The sequence below is a fragment of the Chrysochloris asiatica genome, unplaced genomic scaffold, assembly GCF_000296735.1.
Source record: "Chrysochloris asiatica unplaced genomic scaffold, ChrAsi1.0 scaffold00425, whole genome shotgun sequence".
Taxonomy (NCBI): domain Eukaryota; kingdom Metazoa; phylum Chordata; class Mammalia; order Afrosoricida; family Chrysochloridae; genus Chrysochloris; species Chrysochloris asiatica.
In genome coordinates this window covers 34,157-52,389 of record NW_006408943.1, presented here as the reverse complement: position 1 = coordinate 52,389, position 18,233 = coordinate 34,157, and the positions used below count along the sequence as shown (strand labels likewise).

The 18,233-nt window shown below is 49.9% G+C and overlaps 1 protein-coding gene across 1 annotated transcript in view; it reads right to left on the bottom strand.

The window, feature by feature from the left end:
- Window positions 1-18,233, bottom strand: part of LOC102823447 (cytosolic acyl coenzyme A thioester hydrolase-like) — a gene marked incomplete at its 5' end in the record, with an annotated part of 70,917 nt that overhangs the window by 20,301 nt on the left and 32,383 nt on the right. The window contains 2 exons of the mRNA XM_006876917.1: window positions 5,431-5,615; window positions 14,794-14,910. Of these exons, the coding sequence (XP_006876979.1) occupies window positions 5,431-5,615; window positions 14,794-14,910 (302 nt within the window). The remainder of the gene's footprint in view (window positions 1-5,430; window positions 5,616-14,793; window positions 14,911-18,233) is intronic.

Here is an 18,233-nt window from a genome sequence, read left to right as displayed (position 1 = left end):
AAAACTCAGTAAGATGCACGAGCACAGATGCAGATGCACAATGGACTCAAATGTACCAATGATCGGGGATGGCACAAGACAGGGCACTATTTTACTCTGTTGCATGGGGGCTGTCATGAGTCCGAAAACCTAACAACCACAATAGCTGACCTTGGTAGAATCCACCGGCAACGAGTAAGTATTGCTCTGAAAGGAGTGTGAGCTGGATGGCTGTATTCCTTGGATCCTCACTGCATCCTGTTTAATCAGGAAAACATCTCTGGTTATTTCCAGTGGTTGCTGACTGAAGCTCTGCATCAAAGATCTCCTGCTACCCTGGCTCTGTGGATGTTTATTAGTTGGATGGCGCTATGATAGTTTAGATCAGGCTTCTGAAAAGATATGTCCCATCCCTAATCCCTGCACCTGTGAGCATGCTCTTCCTTAGAAACAATACCCCTGCAGATGTGCACTCTCCCAGTTTGTGGTACTTTGTTTTACCAGTTCCAGGGACGAACACAGGCCCTTTGAGAACTGGGAGGTGATGCTGGGGATCACCCAGTTTCAAGACTCCTGGCTCTGTGGCCAGATCTCCACTGTTCAGGCAAAGACTGGCCTCCTTTGCTTTCCTGGTGATGTGGCCTGATGTGGCTGTGTAGCTGGAGGCTGGAGGAACCCCTCATTTCCGTGTCTGCCTCTGAGTTCTGAGTCTGGTAAATGCTGGCGGCAGCAGACTGTGTGCACTAGGCCCTCCCCACATATATATTCATTAGGAAACACTGCACTCGCGCAAGAGGCCCTGGGGATGGAGCTAAACATAGGCAGAAGGCTCTAGAAGAGCTGACAGTGGGGGACAAGGGCAGCCACTGAGATCCAGGGGCTCCCCTACACACACCACTCCAAGGTGCTTATAGCTGGGGCTGTGCTCCGAGGGCCCAAAGACCAGGTGCACGCTGTGGTGCACACGTGTAGAGAGCATGTGGGCTCAAGGCCCAGTGAGCATCAACAGGGAGAGCAGCCTGGCCCTCCCTCCCACAATGGCTATTTTCATCAACAGTCGTGGACCCTAGGGCATCTCAGTGAGGAATCCAAGTCATAGATAATCAGCAAGAGGAATCAGCCTGGGATGACAGGACACCCACAGACAACCCTCCCCCCGGCCCCCAGTCCAAACAGGGGCTTGGTCACTGTTCAACTCTTTTAAAGGGGGCTAGTATTTCCCACCACTTTCTACAGCCCCTTCTCAGCTGTGCCCCGAGGGCCATATGCCTCTTGATACCCCAGCACCCTCCCACTTTCCCAAGGAGCTCACCCCTCCCATTGCTCCTCCAGGCACAGCTCAGAGGTTCTGCCCCAAAGGGTCCACCACAGGCTACTCTTCCTATAGACCAACCAGTTCCAGTGGGGAGGATTCAGACAGAGAGCGCCGAGGTCCTCCACCTCCCACAGGCCCTCCCATGTGGTGCTAGTTCTGGGAGATGCATAAACTGGTGGGGGCAGAGTGGAGCACCTTACAGCGTGGAGACAGCTGAAAGGCTTCCATGTGGATGTCTTTCCAGTTAGCCAAGTCCTGGTCCCAGGTCACCCTTCACCAGCCGGTGGCCTTGGTGTGTGACTTCCTTTGCCAGCAGCTAGCTCCTGCCTCGGGCCCTCTGCCTGGATTGCTGGCTTCTTCCTGTCCCAATTTCAGGTCCCAACTCAAAGAAAACCCCCTCAATGAGGCCTTCCTCCAGAGGCTCTTATTTAAAACTACCCGCTTCCCCAGCCAAACTACCACCCCACTTCCAGCTGCTTTCCTCGAGGCCCTCGTCACCACCTAGCATGCCCTGTGTTTACTGTCCTGGCTCCTCTATCAGGGAACACTGTACATAAATAAAAACGGACAGGTACTACCACCAGTACCATTTACAGGTAAGGAAACTGAACAAAGCACATGCCTGAAGTCACACATGGGGTTAGTTTTGGGGCCCCGGTTAAAACATAGGCACCCCAACAGCACACAGAGCTATGAAAGTGGGAGGTGAGGCTTTGGAGTTTCTGAGGGCCTACAGCCACCACTCTTGTCTAGCGGGAGCAGACACTGGGGGTGTAGAGAGAGATATGGCTGATACTGAGCTGACACACGCCTTAGAAGATTCCAGACTGTGCCGAAGGCCATGAATAAAACACCATACAGATGGAAAGGCATTGGGGGCAGGGAGGGCCCTTCTAAGGAGGAAGGTGTTGAGAAACAGTGGGAGGAGCTGGCTCCCTGGGGCTCTAGAGGAAGGATGGAGGTTCAGGCAGAATAGCATGTGCAAAGGTCCTGAGGCAGGAGTGAGCTCAGATCAGACTTTGATCTTAACAAACTCACTAGGCTGCAGTGTGGAATAGGTCATGAGGGGCAGCAGCCAGAGAGGGAGCACTTAAGAGAGGGTCTGGTGGCGTGATGCCAGAAGGAGTGTAATGATAATGGGGTCCACTCAGGAGGGAGTGATGTTGGGGCCTAGATACTGGGTGGAAAGGGAGAGTAAGACACATGAGGGGGAGCAGAGAATTTGGAGAGGAGAGGCAATGAATTGTATTTGAGATGCCTATGGGGACCCTGTGGAAAAGGGGAACTAGTGGGGTCAGGCTGGGTGTCAGGAATTGAGTTGAGGTCAGTGGCCCAGGAGCAGATCCAAGCCCAGGAGACAGGGCAAGAAGGGGCTTGAGTCAGGACCTGTCAGAACCACCGTTAGGAGACTGGGTAGCCAGAGGGTAGACAAAACTGCACCATCTTTGGAAGGGCTTCCATCCCATTCTCCTTACTCCTGCCTTTCAGCCTGCTCAAACCCTCCTATCCTCAAGACTCACATTCTCCACTGCTGCGTGTACCCCTCTCTACCCTGCCAGTCAAGGGCCCACAAGACTACAAACCACTGTCCAGGCAGCTCCTGACCTGTCTGAGCCACGAGGGCTTGAGGCCGGGACCTACCCAGCAGAGAGGAGGTACCCAACCACATGGATGGGAGAATGGAGGGACGGGAACTGCTGGCCGGGGGATGAGAGGCCAGGAAAAGGATCCTGTGGGCAGCTGAGGCTCCTCCTACCACGTGGAGAAATACTCAGCTGGGGCCTGGGAGGAAGGGTTGCTCCCTGGAGAAGGTGCAGGGGTGAGGTGCAGGCTCCGAGGAGTTCTTGCAGATAGGCCCCTAGACTGGGAGGTTGGAGGGCTGTGAGTAGCCAGAACAGGTCGGCCAGGAGGCCACCTTCAGCCCCAAGAAAAAGCAAGTGGAGCCTCATTCCAGCCCATGGGAGGAAATACAGTTTAAATGCACCATGTTGATTTTTATTGCTTTCTGTTCACACTGTCCTCCGAGGGGCTGAGCAACTGCACAATGGGGGTCTGCATGGGGAGCAGATTTGGTGAGAGTGCAGTGAACTTGTGCAAAGGGCTTCAGGAAGAGGGAATCAACCTGGTAGGAGCAGGCAGTCTGGGCCTCCAGCAGGGGCTCTGGCCTCCTCACTGCCCTGCTGGCTCCCCGGGGCTGTATTCCAGAAAGACAGGGATTCTGGTCAAGGAGAATCCAGGACCAGCCTCAATTGGAGAAGGGCCCTTCTTCTCTATTCCCAGCAAGCCTGGTGGCTCCCCAGATAGGGCAGGGGATGACTAAGAGCCTGGTTGAGGTTGGCAGAGAAGCAAGCAGAGGGTCAGCCTGCCAGGTGCTGGGACGCTCCTATGAGGTCGTTATAGGATCACCGTTGCCAGGGACTTTGGGAAGCTTATTATAAAGCCATCACCAGTCTCAGGAAACCCCAAACTGACATTGGTCTCCATTTACTCATTCATTCTTTACCTAGCACATGAAAATTTCTTCCTTTCTGTCTTCCCCAGCTGGATGCCTTCTAGCAGCTGCCAGGTCGTGGGGGTCCTAGCTCCAAGGTCTCTCAACCCCTCCAACTAGGTTAACAGCCCTCCCTGGGGGCCAGGTCCTCTTGGCCTCACACCCTGACTGACCAGTCCTTCTTCAGAATGGAACACTGACTGGGACTGACCTTCAACGGCTCCCCATTGCTCAGCACACAGGCTACAGTCTGTGTCTGGTCCATGGAGTCCTGGAGCCATGGGAAACCTGCCTCCCACCAGCACCTTCCTCATGTCTGCTTTCATGGGCAGGCATGCACACAGTGGGTCCCATGCACTTCACCGGAAGCACCCTCATGGCCTCTGAAGGCCGCTGGAGGCTGTGGGACAGCAGGGTGAGGCTGGAGAAGGCTCAGAGGATTGGAGGTCAGCCATAGGCCTGTGTGGGTGCAGTGTGGGAGGGGAGCAAGGGGAACCAGGGAGGTGGCTATGGTGGCGGGTTATCATCAGGAACCTGGGCCGGGGGAGAAGTGGCCATTGAAGGAAGCACCACCAGGACTGGGTGGGGGCAGGGGTGGTGATGAGCGGGTGGGAAGGGAGCCAAGGAAGGGTCTTGGGATGGGCTGAAAACAGGGGTGGGAATCCTTAACTGCTCGTGGATGCCAACTCGTTGTTTATTGAATTAAAAAAGGCCACCCCTCCCAAGTCTCCTCGAGTCCTCTACACCTAGGCTGCTGTAAAGAGAACAGTGACAAGATGCTTCTCGAAGCCACCAAGAATAGTAGGCTCTGAAACTGCTAACTTTATACCTTAGGTTGTAGAGTCCCTGGGTGCTGGCCAGGATGAGGAAATGGGGGCCGTGCACCTCCATTCCTGTGACAGAGGCATGGATGCTAGTGTTCAGGCTGGGTAGCTGTGAGCCTCTAGGGTCCAAACTGCTAGGAGAAGCTCAGAGAATGTGCACTGGGGCACCAGACACCTGTGTGTGAGGACATGTGATGGGGACTCCTATCCCCTCCTACCCCACCCATACTCAGAGCCAAGAGTGGCTGCCCAAGGCAGGAAGGGCCAAGCCCATATCCCCATTCCTCAGGGTTGTGTCCACGCAGGAGGTAGACCAAGGCTAAGAGAGTCCACTCCTCCAGCTTCCCACTAGGCCCCTGGCAGAGGGATGGAAACCACAGGAGGCGCTATGGTCCAGACCTCACATCACCCTTACACACCAGAGCCAAAGAGTCCAGATCCTTCTTAAGGCATGGAGGCTGCTGGACAGGAGGAGGAGGCCAGAGAAGGCCCAGAGGGCTTGCCCAGGAGTATGACTTTGATCTTCTAGGAAGTGCTTTCTCATCAGCCTAATCCTACAGTTCCTGATCCCAAACCCACAGTGAGAAAGAGCAGCCAAGGCCTCACTACAGCTTACAAGGCCTCCCTTCCTGTGGTCTCTTTGACATGTATTGTAGCCTGAGGCCGCTGGCCAAGGAAGGTCAAAGCCAGACAAGCCCAGTTCTGATCCTCCAGGCAAAGCTACAGGGTATGGGCTCTGTGAACTCAATTTCTCACTGGGGCATGCCCACCCAACCTCATCCCCAACATTCCCCAGAACACCGGCTGGAGTCAACACTCACCAACAGCTGGGGCACAGGCAGTGACCTGCCCTCCTGGCTTAGGGACACGTAGGTGAAGAAGGCACTGGCAGCCCGGTACCGCTGCTGTGAGTTGTCCACCACGGGGTCAGCGTCCACTAGGACCTCGATCTCCATGGACTTGTTGCTCGTGAAGGTCATGCGCCCAGAAATGGTGATGACACACCCTGTAGAGCATGGGGGAGAGTGAAGGTCACATCTGCCCGAAATCTAACAACAGGGCCCCCAAGGGGACAGGTGGGGCAGGGCCAGGGCCAGGAAGTCAGTGTTGTTAATTACAATGAGAAGATGCTTGTTAGGCAGCAGGTAATTTAATATCTACTACGAAATTAAAATGGCAAGTTAGAGTGTTTCATTAGTAGCCTGGGAGCTTTTATCTTTCTAATGAGCAAGAGTTGGTTTTTATCATCTACATCAAGAGCTGAAGGGACTTTGGCAACCATGAGATGGAAACCTCCCATTCTTCCTACCCCAACCCCCAGCAGTGGCAGCATCTGTCTAATGCTTCTAGAGGCACCCTGGCTCCGCCTGAGGCAAGCCTCCAACCTACTAGTGAGCATCTGCCAATCTCAAGGTCAACAGTTCGGAAACCACCAGCTGTTCCTCGGGAGAAGATGATGCTTTCTGCTCCCATAAAGATTTATAGCCTTGGAAACCCTATACAGGGTTTCTATGAGTCAGAACCGACTCTATGGGACACCAGCACCACCAGAACCACCACCAGGTGTGAGATGGAGTCCTGGTGTGGCACTGTAGGATAAGCACTGGCCCCCAAGGTTGGTGGTTCAAATCCACGAGCTGTTTGTTGGAAACGCTATACAGGATCGCTATGAGTCAGAAGCAACTCGATGGCACTTAACAACAGTAGTGAGCTGGCTTTGTCCTTGCTGAGGTGAAGGTGGATCTGCAGTCTGCACTGCCCACCCTTTGAAGGTACCAGTTATACCACCAAGAACTGAGGACAGCTGCCATGTTGCCCTGAGCATTACTAAAAGAGATTCTTCCCATCTGCTGGCTCGCTTCCTACCTCCACCAACATCCCTGATGCTGGCCTGACAGCTGCCTGCCAGGCCATCACATTATCTGTGGTCATTTAGCCACCTCTGGCTCTGTGTGCACGACTACGAGACCCAGAGCAGCTTTTCCACTCTCCTTCCAGGTGGGGTCGGACAGGGCTGTCTCATCAGGATTCCATTCTTGTTGACCCTTTAGGTCATCTCCCTGGTAGAGTCTTGCCCATGGATTAGTGCTCGCCTCTAACAGCTGCCTTTCCAGATGCCACCCAGGACCCTTTCCTTGGTCAACCCCTTGACCAATGTGATCATATTGTCCCAAGATGCTTACCACTTCCTACATGAGCAATTTTCCCCAGAGCACAATGACATCCCTAACGGAAACCCTGGTTGTGGCTGTTTGACCTTGAGCTTCTCTTTCACCCCTACCTACCCATCAAGTCATGGGTTCCCTCCCACCTCCTGGCCTTGGACTCTGACATAATCTGACATAATCCCTCGACGTCACTGAGTTCAGCTTTCTACCTGTAACCTATCTCTCACGGTAACGAACAAGAATCCAATGGAATAAGCAAAGCATTGGGCTGGATGCCGGGTTGGGGGCACCTATTCATGGTTAGAGGTGATACTTTTGTGGACGCCAAGGCAGCACCCGCCCATGGAGGTTTCCAGGTAAAGGGCTGTACCTGGTTGCTGCTGCCTCCCCCTGACAACACGTAGCTCAGAAACTCTTTCCCTGAGTCTGACTACTCACTGAGAGGACCTCTCGGGAGCTCTTCCTCTCTCACTCCCACCTGGGAACTCTGATGTCTAGCTCTACCCAGACAAGACATGTTCAGAGACTTGGGAAGAGAGGCAAGTGGAGGGTAGTGCTGAGACTGTTAGGGGTAGGGGTGAGTGTGCAGGCAGGCTAGAGATAGAAGCAGTTATTCCATGTTATCAAGTTCTATAATGTTCCATGCCATATTCAACCTCATACTTACAGAGCACTTCATGTCGCCTATGGCCATTTCTGGGTGGGAAGGAAGGAGCTGTGTGGTCAGCGGCAAACAAACAGTGCTATATGAGCTGCAAGGGGCGTGAGAGTCATGTCCAAGCGTCCAGCCAATAGTCATCCAACACCACACCCTGGGGAAAGGGCAGGACCCAGGGCCCTCGCTTCCTAGCATAGAAGGGGTCACGTGAGGACCTCTGGCCTCCTTCCCATTCTGGCCCAACCCCAAAAGCCCAGTCAACACCTCTCACTGATGACCATACATAAGACTCGGGAGCCACAGCTAAGAAGCAAGCACAAGTCCTTCCCCCCAAAAGGAAATCAACAAGGACTTTCCTAAGGGTCTAGATGTCTGTTCCACTGAGAGCTATGCCAGGAGTCTCTAAATGTGGCCATTTGTTTGGAAAATGACCTTTTGCAGTCTCCCAGGGGCCTCTGGGCGGTGTAACCGTTGATGCACTTACTCAGCTGCTCAACAAAAGGCTGGAGGTTTGAGTCCACCCAGAAGTGCCTTGAAAGAAAGACCTCAAGAACTCTTCCCCAAAAATCAGCCACTGAAAACCGTATGGATCACAGTTCTACGCTGACGCATATGGGGTCACCCTGAGTTGGAGCAACTCACCTACGAGTTATCTCTCATGGAAAGATTCCTCTCATACCCAAGCAAAAATTACAGCTGGTTGCAGTTCAATCTTTGTGCTAAAAGTCTGAAGGAACGTCTTAACTTCAACCTAAAATGGTTCCACACAATTTAGTCAGTGATTTTTCAGCATCAGACAAAACAACGGGAAAAGAGCAGGCTGGCTTGGAGTGCATACAATTCAACCTCAATCCTATCATAGTCAGGAGCAGTTTTAATTACAAACAGAACCTGAACCGTCTCACCTTTCAGAGAGAGCACCACTATGATTCTAAACAAGCTTGTGTTTTCAGTCTGGCTGGCAGACTGCAGGGACATACTGCAAAGCTCAGAGCTCACCTGGGTGACTGACCGGCTGGAAGTCTGAGGTTTGGATGGTTGGAAAGGCTGTGGTCATGTGCAGGGGAGAACATAAATGTCCAGAGGGCCTCCTCTCTTCCAGACCTCCTCAGGAGGAACCACCCCCTAGTCACACTCCTGTGCTTGGCCCCACGTGGGTGTCTGGGAGGGAAGTGGAGCACAGGCCCCTGGGTTTGTCTCTCTCTCCCCTCAAGGGCCCTGCTAGGGTCCTTCCAGATAATTCCAGCCTTAGTCAGTACCTGTCAGCTTCAACGTGGGAGAAAAGCTCCCCACAAACCCTTCACCCCTGTCCCATCCAGTACCACTGCACGGTCATGGCCTCCTTAGGACCCTGTCTGCCATCAGGTGTGGGGGTGGCCAGATTCCCAGGAATGGGTCTCAGTGTATGGGGATAAACGCTTCAGCCCCATGGTCTCCCCTTTATCCCTGAAGTGCGCCTCTCTACCCTTCTCCTGTTTTGCTGCATTCTCTCTGGGCCCCCAGGGTCTCAGATCCAGCGCCTCTCCTTCAGGGGAGCTGCCGGGAGGTTCCCTCCCAGTTCTTTCCAGAACAATGAGTGTTTCACTCAGAGCACTCTGCTCCATGTGTGCTACAACCTTGCCATCCAGCCCTCTCACCACTGTAGTCTCCACCAGGCCCGGAAGGCCTGCAGCAGAATGAGCCTAGTCTGGTTCAGCACCGTCCCAAGCAGCCCCCACATCCCAAGCAGCCAGGGCTCAAGGGGTTGTGGTTCATGACTTATGCTGGATGGGCCCCAGCATAACCCATCCTAACAGGTACCGTAGCCTCAGATACAGCAACGTGGTTTGTGCCTTCAGGGCTGCCATTGAAGTCCTCTGAGCTGAGCACAGGAAGGCTCCTCTCTGCCCCAGTGGACACTGCACAGATGGGTATCTGGGGTACTCAGGGCAAGAACTGTATTCTGAGTTGATCCTAATCTTGAATTGTACCCTGTAGCTTCCCTCACAAACCTCATAACTGGGAGGACAGTCTGAGTTCTGTGTGGCCACTGCAAACACTGACCAGAGCCCACAGACAAGTAGAGAGTGCTGTGGGAGGAAGGGCACAAAGGCTGGGAGAGGGGAGGTAGGTCTGACCTCCACTTGGGGCTGATGTTGACGCTGACTCTCATCTCTCCTCTGGGTGAAGTTAGGGGAGTTCTAGCGCCAGCCTTTTATAACATGGAGCTGCTCCTGGGAAGAGGTGGGGGTGGAAATGAGTGGGGCGGGACCTCAGAGTGCTGTCTGCCTTGGAATTTACCTGAAGAATGGGCCCATGTGCAGGCAGATGAGCAAGACTAACAGAAACACAAACCAGGCTGTGCCCCATTTGGAGTTTGACTCCACTAATTCTGAGAGCCCCTCAACAGCATTTTCAAGCTACTTCAGAAAGTTGGAAGTTTCATACACAACTCTCCAAGGAGTGTGCCGGACAACAGCTGTGATTTGAACCACCACCCTTGCAGTTAGCAGTCCAATGCTTATCCTACAGCGCCACAGAACTCCATAATAAATATTGTTGTTGTTAAGTGCCGTAGACTCAGTTCTGACTCATAGTGATCCTGTACAGGATTTCCGTGAAGTGGCTGGTAGATTTGAACTGTCAACCTTGTGGTTCAAACTGACTTTGCAGTCCAGTACTTTACCCTACAGCAACACACCAGGACTCTGTTGTGTTGTTGTTAAGTGCTGTCCAGTCGGTTCCAGCTCACAGCGACCCTGTATAGGGTTTCCAAGGAATGGCTGGTGACCTTGCAGTCCAGTGCATTAACCCGCAGCACTACTCCAGGAGCCCCCATGATAAATACTATAGTTTAATAGGAGTCATGGTGTGGCACTGTAGGATAAGCACTGAATGGCAAACCACAAGGTTGACGGTTCAAATCCACCAGCCATTCCCTGGAAACCCTATACAGGGTTGTTATGAGTCTGAATCAACCTGACAGCACGTAACAACAACAACAGCGTTGTTAAATATGGAAGAAGGACTAGGTAGTGACCTTTAAAAATCAGCCACTGAAAACACTATGGAGTACAACAATCCGGGGGTTGCCATGAGTCGAGGCGCTGACTTGGTGGCAGCTAACAACACCATGGTTAATATACCAAGAGCTCGCAGTGAGCTGAGCTGGTTTTTGGTTTTTTGTTTTTCAGTAACAGCTGAGCCCGAGTGGAAAGGTGACATGTGAACCCTGGCGGTACCCAGTCCGACTCCCCGGTAGATGGGCATCTCTCTTGGGTCAGCAGTGGCCAGAATCCAGCCAGATGCCAGGGATTTTGAAAAGAAAACAGAATAATAAAAATGAGCTGTTACCAGGCCGAGGGCATGCCAAGTGTTTTGAAGTGTAAGAACCACTCAGTGCTTATGCGCCACAAAGAACCGTGGCAATGAACTTCCTTAGGAAAAGCTGGGAAGCAGCAAGCTAACTTTGGTATTCTTTACATAATCTATCCCTAAACCTTTTCTAGAATTATTCCTCATCCTTCACTGCAACAGCTCCTAATCTGGGGACTCTATTCTCCACAAGAAAGCTTTATTTTTAGCCTTCCCAAACGATTCCACGGAAGGTAACTATTTCCCCCCTTGAACTTTTCTTTGTGGTTGGTTGCTTTGGCATTTTAACTTTTCACCGAAAATATAAAATCAGAAATGAAGCAAGTGACCCAAAAGACTTAAGTTTCCATTTTGAAGTGACATTGATCTGCTTGTTCTAGATGGCGCCAACTTGCCCATCATGTCATGTAAACATTTGGTGGGATTCCACCCACCATACTTATTTTGTGGTCCTCACCATACCCCAGGAGTTTGGGCCAAAAAGCCCCACGAGGCAGGTGGTCACCAGAGTCATTTTCCATTTTGCAATGTGCCCTGGGGACAGGACTATGGGCCATAGCGTCCGTGATCCTGAGGTTGGACCCCATCCAGCTTCACAGATGAAGTGTTCCTTCCTTGGTCTCACCTTGGAGGCAAACACCTGCCAGATCCACATGTGCTCAGCCTGCATGATTGGCATACAGTTGTATGTGTGTGTGTGTGTGTGTGTGTATATGGGATGGGGGGTGGGCAGGCTCCTGTCAGGCGAGGGGCTTAGGCTGATTCTGGTGTGTCCCGGGCAGCCATCAACCTTTGTGATCATAGGCCTTTCCAGGACAGACTGTGATAACGATGACAGAACACGTGTGTGTGTGTGTGTGTTGAGGCAGATGGTCCTCTGTGGTTCAGGATTATAAAAAGCAAATATGCCAACAGGGGCAACCAAAGACAGCTGCTTCAGTGGCAAGTTGTGAGGCATTTCCCACCCATGCAAACTGGGGGCTGTTTTTAAAGTGTGGGTCTAGGGAGCCTACACTCTCCATGGTTAACTTCTGGGCAGGTGCCTCACCTGAGTGGCAGGTGAGGGTGTGGCTGCTTCTTCCATGTTCATAGGCCTTACAAGACAGGAACCGAATGTGGGCAGAAGCAGCTTGGGGGCCCAGAAGGAAGCTTCACCAGCTTCAAAATTTAAGGCAAGAATGAGCTCATGTTTGCAAGAGTCAAGCTTTAAGAAGAGGTGACATTCTACAGTGACGGAGACCGCTGCAGCATGTGAGCCTGGGGGACCCAACTGGGCTCCACCTTCTGCTTGGAAGCCGGTCTTCACCTACCACTGGCACACCTTCATGTCAGCGCTGAAGCGAAGGTGGTGGGAAAAGGCCAGCAGCCAATGAGACCACCACAAGCATGAAAAGAGGGGGCCTCAGCTGAGTCACCCCAGGAAGTCAGCACAAAACAGCTGAGTACAGGACGTCCACCCCAACCCTGAAATGTGAGATGCCAGAGCCTGAAGGGCCTCCTGACCATTACCCTGATCGGCCTCTCTGAGGGAGAAGGTCAGAGGCCTCTGCCCCAGATTTTGAGGACAAAATCTGACAATCCTGTGTGTGACAGGAGCAGAGCGGGGCACCTCAGCCCAAACCCTATCAAGGGACTCTCTTCAATAGAGCACAATGTGGGGAGAAGTGACCTCCTGCTAGAAAACAACAAGCAAGGTGTGACAGCATCTAAGGCCCCGGAGAACACGCTCACAGAAAGAGGTCAGGCTCCACCACGATTATTTTCATTTGGCCCAAATTCCTTTATGTACAAAACATCACGTTGTCTGAGAAAATAGAAACACACTCCACTCCCAGAGAGAAGCTGGTTTCCCCAAGGAGTTCCCAGGCCTGGACTGAGCAGACTCAGGACACAAGTGTGGTGGTCACCGCAGAAATTGGGGCACAGGTAGACCACCCAGGCCAGCCCCTTAGTAGAGCTGGATATAGAAGCCCACCCAGCCTGTTTCTGCCCCTCAATGCCTGGAGGAAAGCAATTCACAAGTGGAATGTCCTGCCAGAAATCATTGTTCCCAAAAAGAAGACCCTTCATTTGTGTTTTAGGTGAACTTTTTTAGTATATCTCTGGATGGAGCAAAGAGTTAAGTGTTCAGCTACTAACTGACAAGTTGGAGGTTTGAGTTTACCAAGAGCTGCCTCGGAAGAAAGACCTGGTAATCTACTTTCAAAAATATCCACCTATTCTGACACACACGGGGTGACGAGGAGTCAGAGTCAGAGTCAACTAAACAAGGACTGTGGTTTTTGTTTTTTTATCTTTTAGAAAGGAAATAATGTTTTTTGTCAAAAGCAGTTCTTCATACAAGTTGTCCCTGTTCATTTTCCAGGTTCCTAAATGAATCTCCAGAAAAAAATACTCTGATGAGAGCTGTTAATTCCCCTTCAAAATTGATCATTCCTAATGGCGGGGAACCAATGGTAGCATGTTCTTAAACTTTCTCTTAGAGATGCATCTGGCCAGATAAGTAAGTGAGGTGCAGTCTGGAAAGGGTTTTTGTACTGATGGCTTCCTTACTTCTAACTTCTGGTTCTTTAGTCTTTGGGCATCTCTCAGAAAGGAGACGCATGTCCGCAGACTGGGCCGGCATGAAGGTGATTGTCTGAATACCTAAAAAACGGCGCTTCTTTCTTTAGTGGCTCTCAAAGGGCACTCGGGGAGCAATGGGGGTCCACAGAGCTAGTTATGAGGAATGTAAGTGTTTTAACTGATGAATTTGGAATTTGTATATAACAATATAGCCCTGCTGTTATTAAGTGCTGTCTAGTCAGTTCCGACTCATAGCTATCCTATGTACGGTTTCCGAGATTACAAATCTTTATGGGAGCACAAAGCCTCATCTTTCTCCTGAGGAGTGGCTGCTGGGATCGAACTCCAACTTTGTGGTTAGGAGTCCAGTGCTTACCCTACAGCACTCGATATAGCCCTAGTCATGGTCATGACAAACTATCAGGTATAAATTCCAGAAAAAGAGACATCAAATCAGGGTACAAGAAGAATCTTCTCTTGCACAAGGGAAGACTACTGCCATGCTCAACATCCACATACATCAGCAATCAAGACAGACAGAGTGGGAGCTAAGGTCAGACTAGGCCCACTTGCTTTAGGTAAATTCTAACGGGACGTGTAGATTACAATTGTGGCAAACATCTACCAGGTTAGGAGGGATTCTGCAAAGCTGAGGGGCAACGCCATCCGTGGTCCTTATCCTCATCCTACAAACATGCCAAATCCAAGCAGGTGAACCTAAGCTGCTCTCAGAGTGGAGGCACCCTCCAGAGTCCAATGTCAGGACACTTCTGTCCCAGCACATGGGCATTCAACTGCCACGTGGGTTCTATCCAGGGAGCCACTTTGGAAGAGGGCACCACCCTGCTCAGATAGTGCCTTATGAGGTCTGGGTGAGGCTCCTTTGACATGGGCTCCTGGCAGAAAGGGGGCACAAACAGGAGAGTGAAGCTTTGCTGTTGTTGGGTGCCGTAAAGTCGGTTTTGACTCACAGGGACATTGAGCACAATAGAACGAAACACTGCCCAGTTCTGCATCATTCTCACAATTGTCACATTTGAGGCTCCATGTACACAAAATGTGCTGCCTGGAGAATGGGTCACGGGTGGACAGGACCTTCACAGGACTTTGTTTATAGGACGTTTTAGGAGATGAACTTGTGCTGGTCTTTAATAGGACACAGGCCCCTGTCATATCTGAGTTACAGATTTTACCAGAATGAAAAATTAAAGCATCCAACAGTCTCATAGATGTACCAGCAAGGAAGAGGCAGAGCACTCGGGCTGCCTCTTCTGGAGGCAAACAGACAGACAGCAGAGCCCAGGTGATATTGAGTGGTAACCAACAGACAAACACCAGGGCCCACGGATGCTGGGGAAAATAAAGCCAGCTGGTGCAAGGGACACGAGCAGCAAAACAGTCACTCCCTCCCTCACCTTTGGTCAAAAGGGCTCTATTACCTTTTCTGATCTTGTCGTGGAAATTAATGGCATCCACTGAGGCTGTGACGATGTTGGTCTTGCAGTGGCGGGCAGCCACGATCCCGGCCACCTCGTCCATGAGCTTCATGGTGACACCTGCACAGAAGAGGAGCATGTGGTGTGTTAGACATGGAGGAAGGTGTTGTGGATTGAACTGTACCCACAGTGAGGTATGCTGAAGTCCTAAGCCCTGTACTTATGAAGGTGATCTTGTTTGGAAACAGGGTCTTTGAAGATGGATCAGTTAGGCTAACATTAGGAGTGGTACATCCTAATCCTGTATCAGTGGCTTCCTACCAAAAGAGAAGAAAAACAGACACAGGGAGACACAGGAAGATGTACCAGCAGCTGCAAGTCAGGGAACACCTGGAGTTGCGATAAGCCAGGAGGGAGGCATGGGGTAGTTTCTCTCGAGTCACAAAGGGAACCGACGCAGCTGGTTTCACAATGAATTTCTGTTCTTATTAGACTCCCGCTTTTTGGTACTTTGTAACAGAAACTAGGAAACCAATCCAGAAGGCGAGACTATTTCAGATTCTGGGACAATTCCTGCCCTCTAACTACAACACCGGAGTCCTGGTATGGCGCCATGGGTTAATGTGCCAGACTGCAAAGCTGTTCGAACTGCAAGGTCGGTGGTTCAAGCTCAGCAGCTGCTCCTCGGAAATCCTGTATAGGGTCACTATGGGTAGGATCCGACTCGACGGCACTTAACAACAGCAACCACCGCAGCGCCACCACTTGTCTGTCAGTTTTTTATACTGTGGGGGCTTGTGTGTTGCTGTGACACTGGAAGCTATACACACACACACACACACATATATATAAAACCAGTAGGGTCACCCACAGTGAACAAGTTTCAACAGAGCTTTCACACTAAAACAGACTAAGAATAAGGAGAGGCGGATTACATCTGAATGTTTAGCAACTGAAAACCTTATGAATAGCAGGAAAAAACTGTCAGATATAGTGCCCCGAAGTGAAAACCTTATGAACACACCAGGATATTGTCAGATACAGTGCCAGAAGATGGACCACTCAGGTTAGAAGGCACTCAAAATACAACTGCGGATGAGCTGCCTCCTCAAAGTAAAGTGGACTGTGATGACATAAACAGAGTAAAGCTTTCAGGACCTTCATTTGCTGATTGGGCACAACTCAAAATGAGGAGAAATAGGTGTAAACATCCATTAATAATCAGAACACTGTATTTTTGAAGTATTTTGGAAGCTGTCAAAAAATGAAATGGAACACACCCATATTAACATCCTAAGCGTTATTGAGCCTAGGCAGGCTTGCTGTGCGTCAGAACCTACTCCATGGCACACCACCACTATCACCACCACCACCATCAGTGAGATGAAATGGACTTGTATTGACCATTTTGAGTCTGACAATCATATAATTTACTATGCTGGAAACAACAAATTTATGAGGAATGGTACAGCATTCATCATCAAAAATATATTTCAAGATCTATCTTGAAGTACAATGCTGTCTGTGAAAGGATAATATCCATAAGTCTACAGGGAAGACAAATTAATACCATTCATATTCAAATATACACAGGAACATTAAAGCAAGTGATGATGAAATTGAAGAATACTACCAACGTCTTCAGTCTGAAATTGTCAAATATGCAATCAATATGTATTGATAGTTACTGGTGATTGGAATGTGAAAGTTGGAAACAGGAAAGATCAGTAGTCGAACAATATGGCATTGGTGATAGAAATAATGCTAGAGATTGCTCTATAGAATTTTGTAAGACCAATGACTTATTTATTGCAATTAAAAAAAAAATAACATAAAAGACAACTTTACACACAAGCAGAAGGCGGGACCCTATCCAGAGAAGTGACACCAGAGATGGAGGCAGAGATGAGGACATAGAGAGAGGGAGCAGCTGAGGACCCTGGACTCAAGGACAAAGAGGGACTGGGTATTGGCAGTCAAGAAGCAGGCTTGCAGAATGTGCTCTTTGATTGTTTAAATAATTATATTTTCCTGAGCACTTCTGTGTACCTCCAAGTCCACCCCACCCCCCAAAAATAAACCAAAGGGAATGGAAGCAAATACTGTGAAATGATGATGCATGGAGGAGATTGTAATCATTGCAATGAAATGGTGTCAAGCCAATGTTCTCCCATGTAAACTATTACTCACTTTACAATAAAAACTTAAAACAAAACAAAAAGACAACTTTACAAATGGACCTCACCAGATGGCATACACAGAAATCAAACTGACTCCATCTGTGGAAAGAAATGGTAGAAAAGCTCCATATCATCAGTCAACACAAGGCCAGGGGCAGATTGTGGAATAGACCATCAATTGTTCATATGCAAATTCAGATTGAAACTGAAGAAAATGAAAACAAGTCCACAAGAACACAAATATGATCTTGTACATATCCCACCTGAATTTAGAGATCATCTGAAGAACAGATTTGATGCATTAGACACTAAAGATAGAAGACCAGAAGAGTTGTAGGATGACATCAATCATATCACACAGGAAGAAAGCAAAAAATCATTAGGAAGATAAGAAAGAAAGAAAAGACAATGGTTGTCAGAAGAGAGTCTGAAACATGCTCTCCATCTACGCTAAGAAATTTGGAAGATAGCTACCTAGCCAAGCATTGGAAGCGATCCATATTTGTGCCCTTTCCAAAAAGAGGCGATTCAATGGAATACGGAAATCATTGAACAATATCATTAATATCACATGCAAAGGAAATTTTGCTGAAGATAATTTTTTAAAATGGCTACAATAGTACACTGACAAGGATCTGCCAGAGTTTCAAGCCAGATTCAGATGAGGAGGTAGAACAAGTGAGATCATTGCTGCCTTCAGATGGATCTTGGCTAAAAGCAAAGGATATCAGAAATATGTTTTGTTGTTGTTGTTGTCAGGTGCCATCGAGTCAGAACCGACTCATAGCGACCCCAGAAAGAAACAGTGTCCGGTTCTGGGCCAACCTCACTACTGCTGCCACACTGGATGCCATCAATGATGCCACCTGGCCAATCCATCTTGTTGGGGATCTTCCTCTTTTTCTCCGACCCTCCATCTTACCAAGCATGATATCCTTCTCGAGTGACTGGTTCCCTCCTGACAATATGTCCGAAGTATGAGAGACGAAGTTTGGCCATCATGGCCTCTAAGGAGCACTCTGGCTGCACTTCTTCCCAAACAGATCTATTGGTTCTTTTGGCAGCCCACGGCACTTTAAGTATTCTCCTCCAACACCACAATTCAAAGGCATCAATTCTACGATCTTCCTTATTCACTGTCCAGCTTTCGCATCCATATAAGGTTATTGAAAATAGCATGGATTGGGTCAGGCGCACCTTAGCCCTCAAGCTGACATCTCTGCTCTTCAACACTTTAAAAAGTTCCTGTGCAGCAGATTTGCC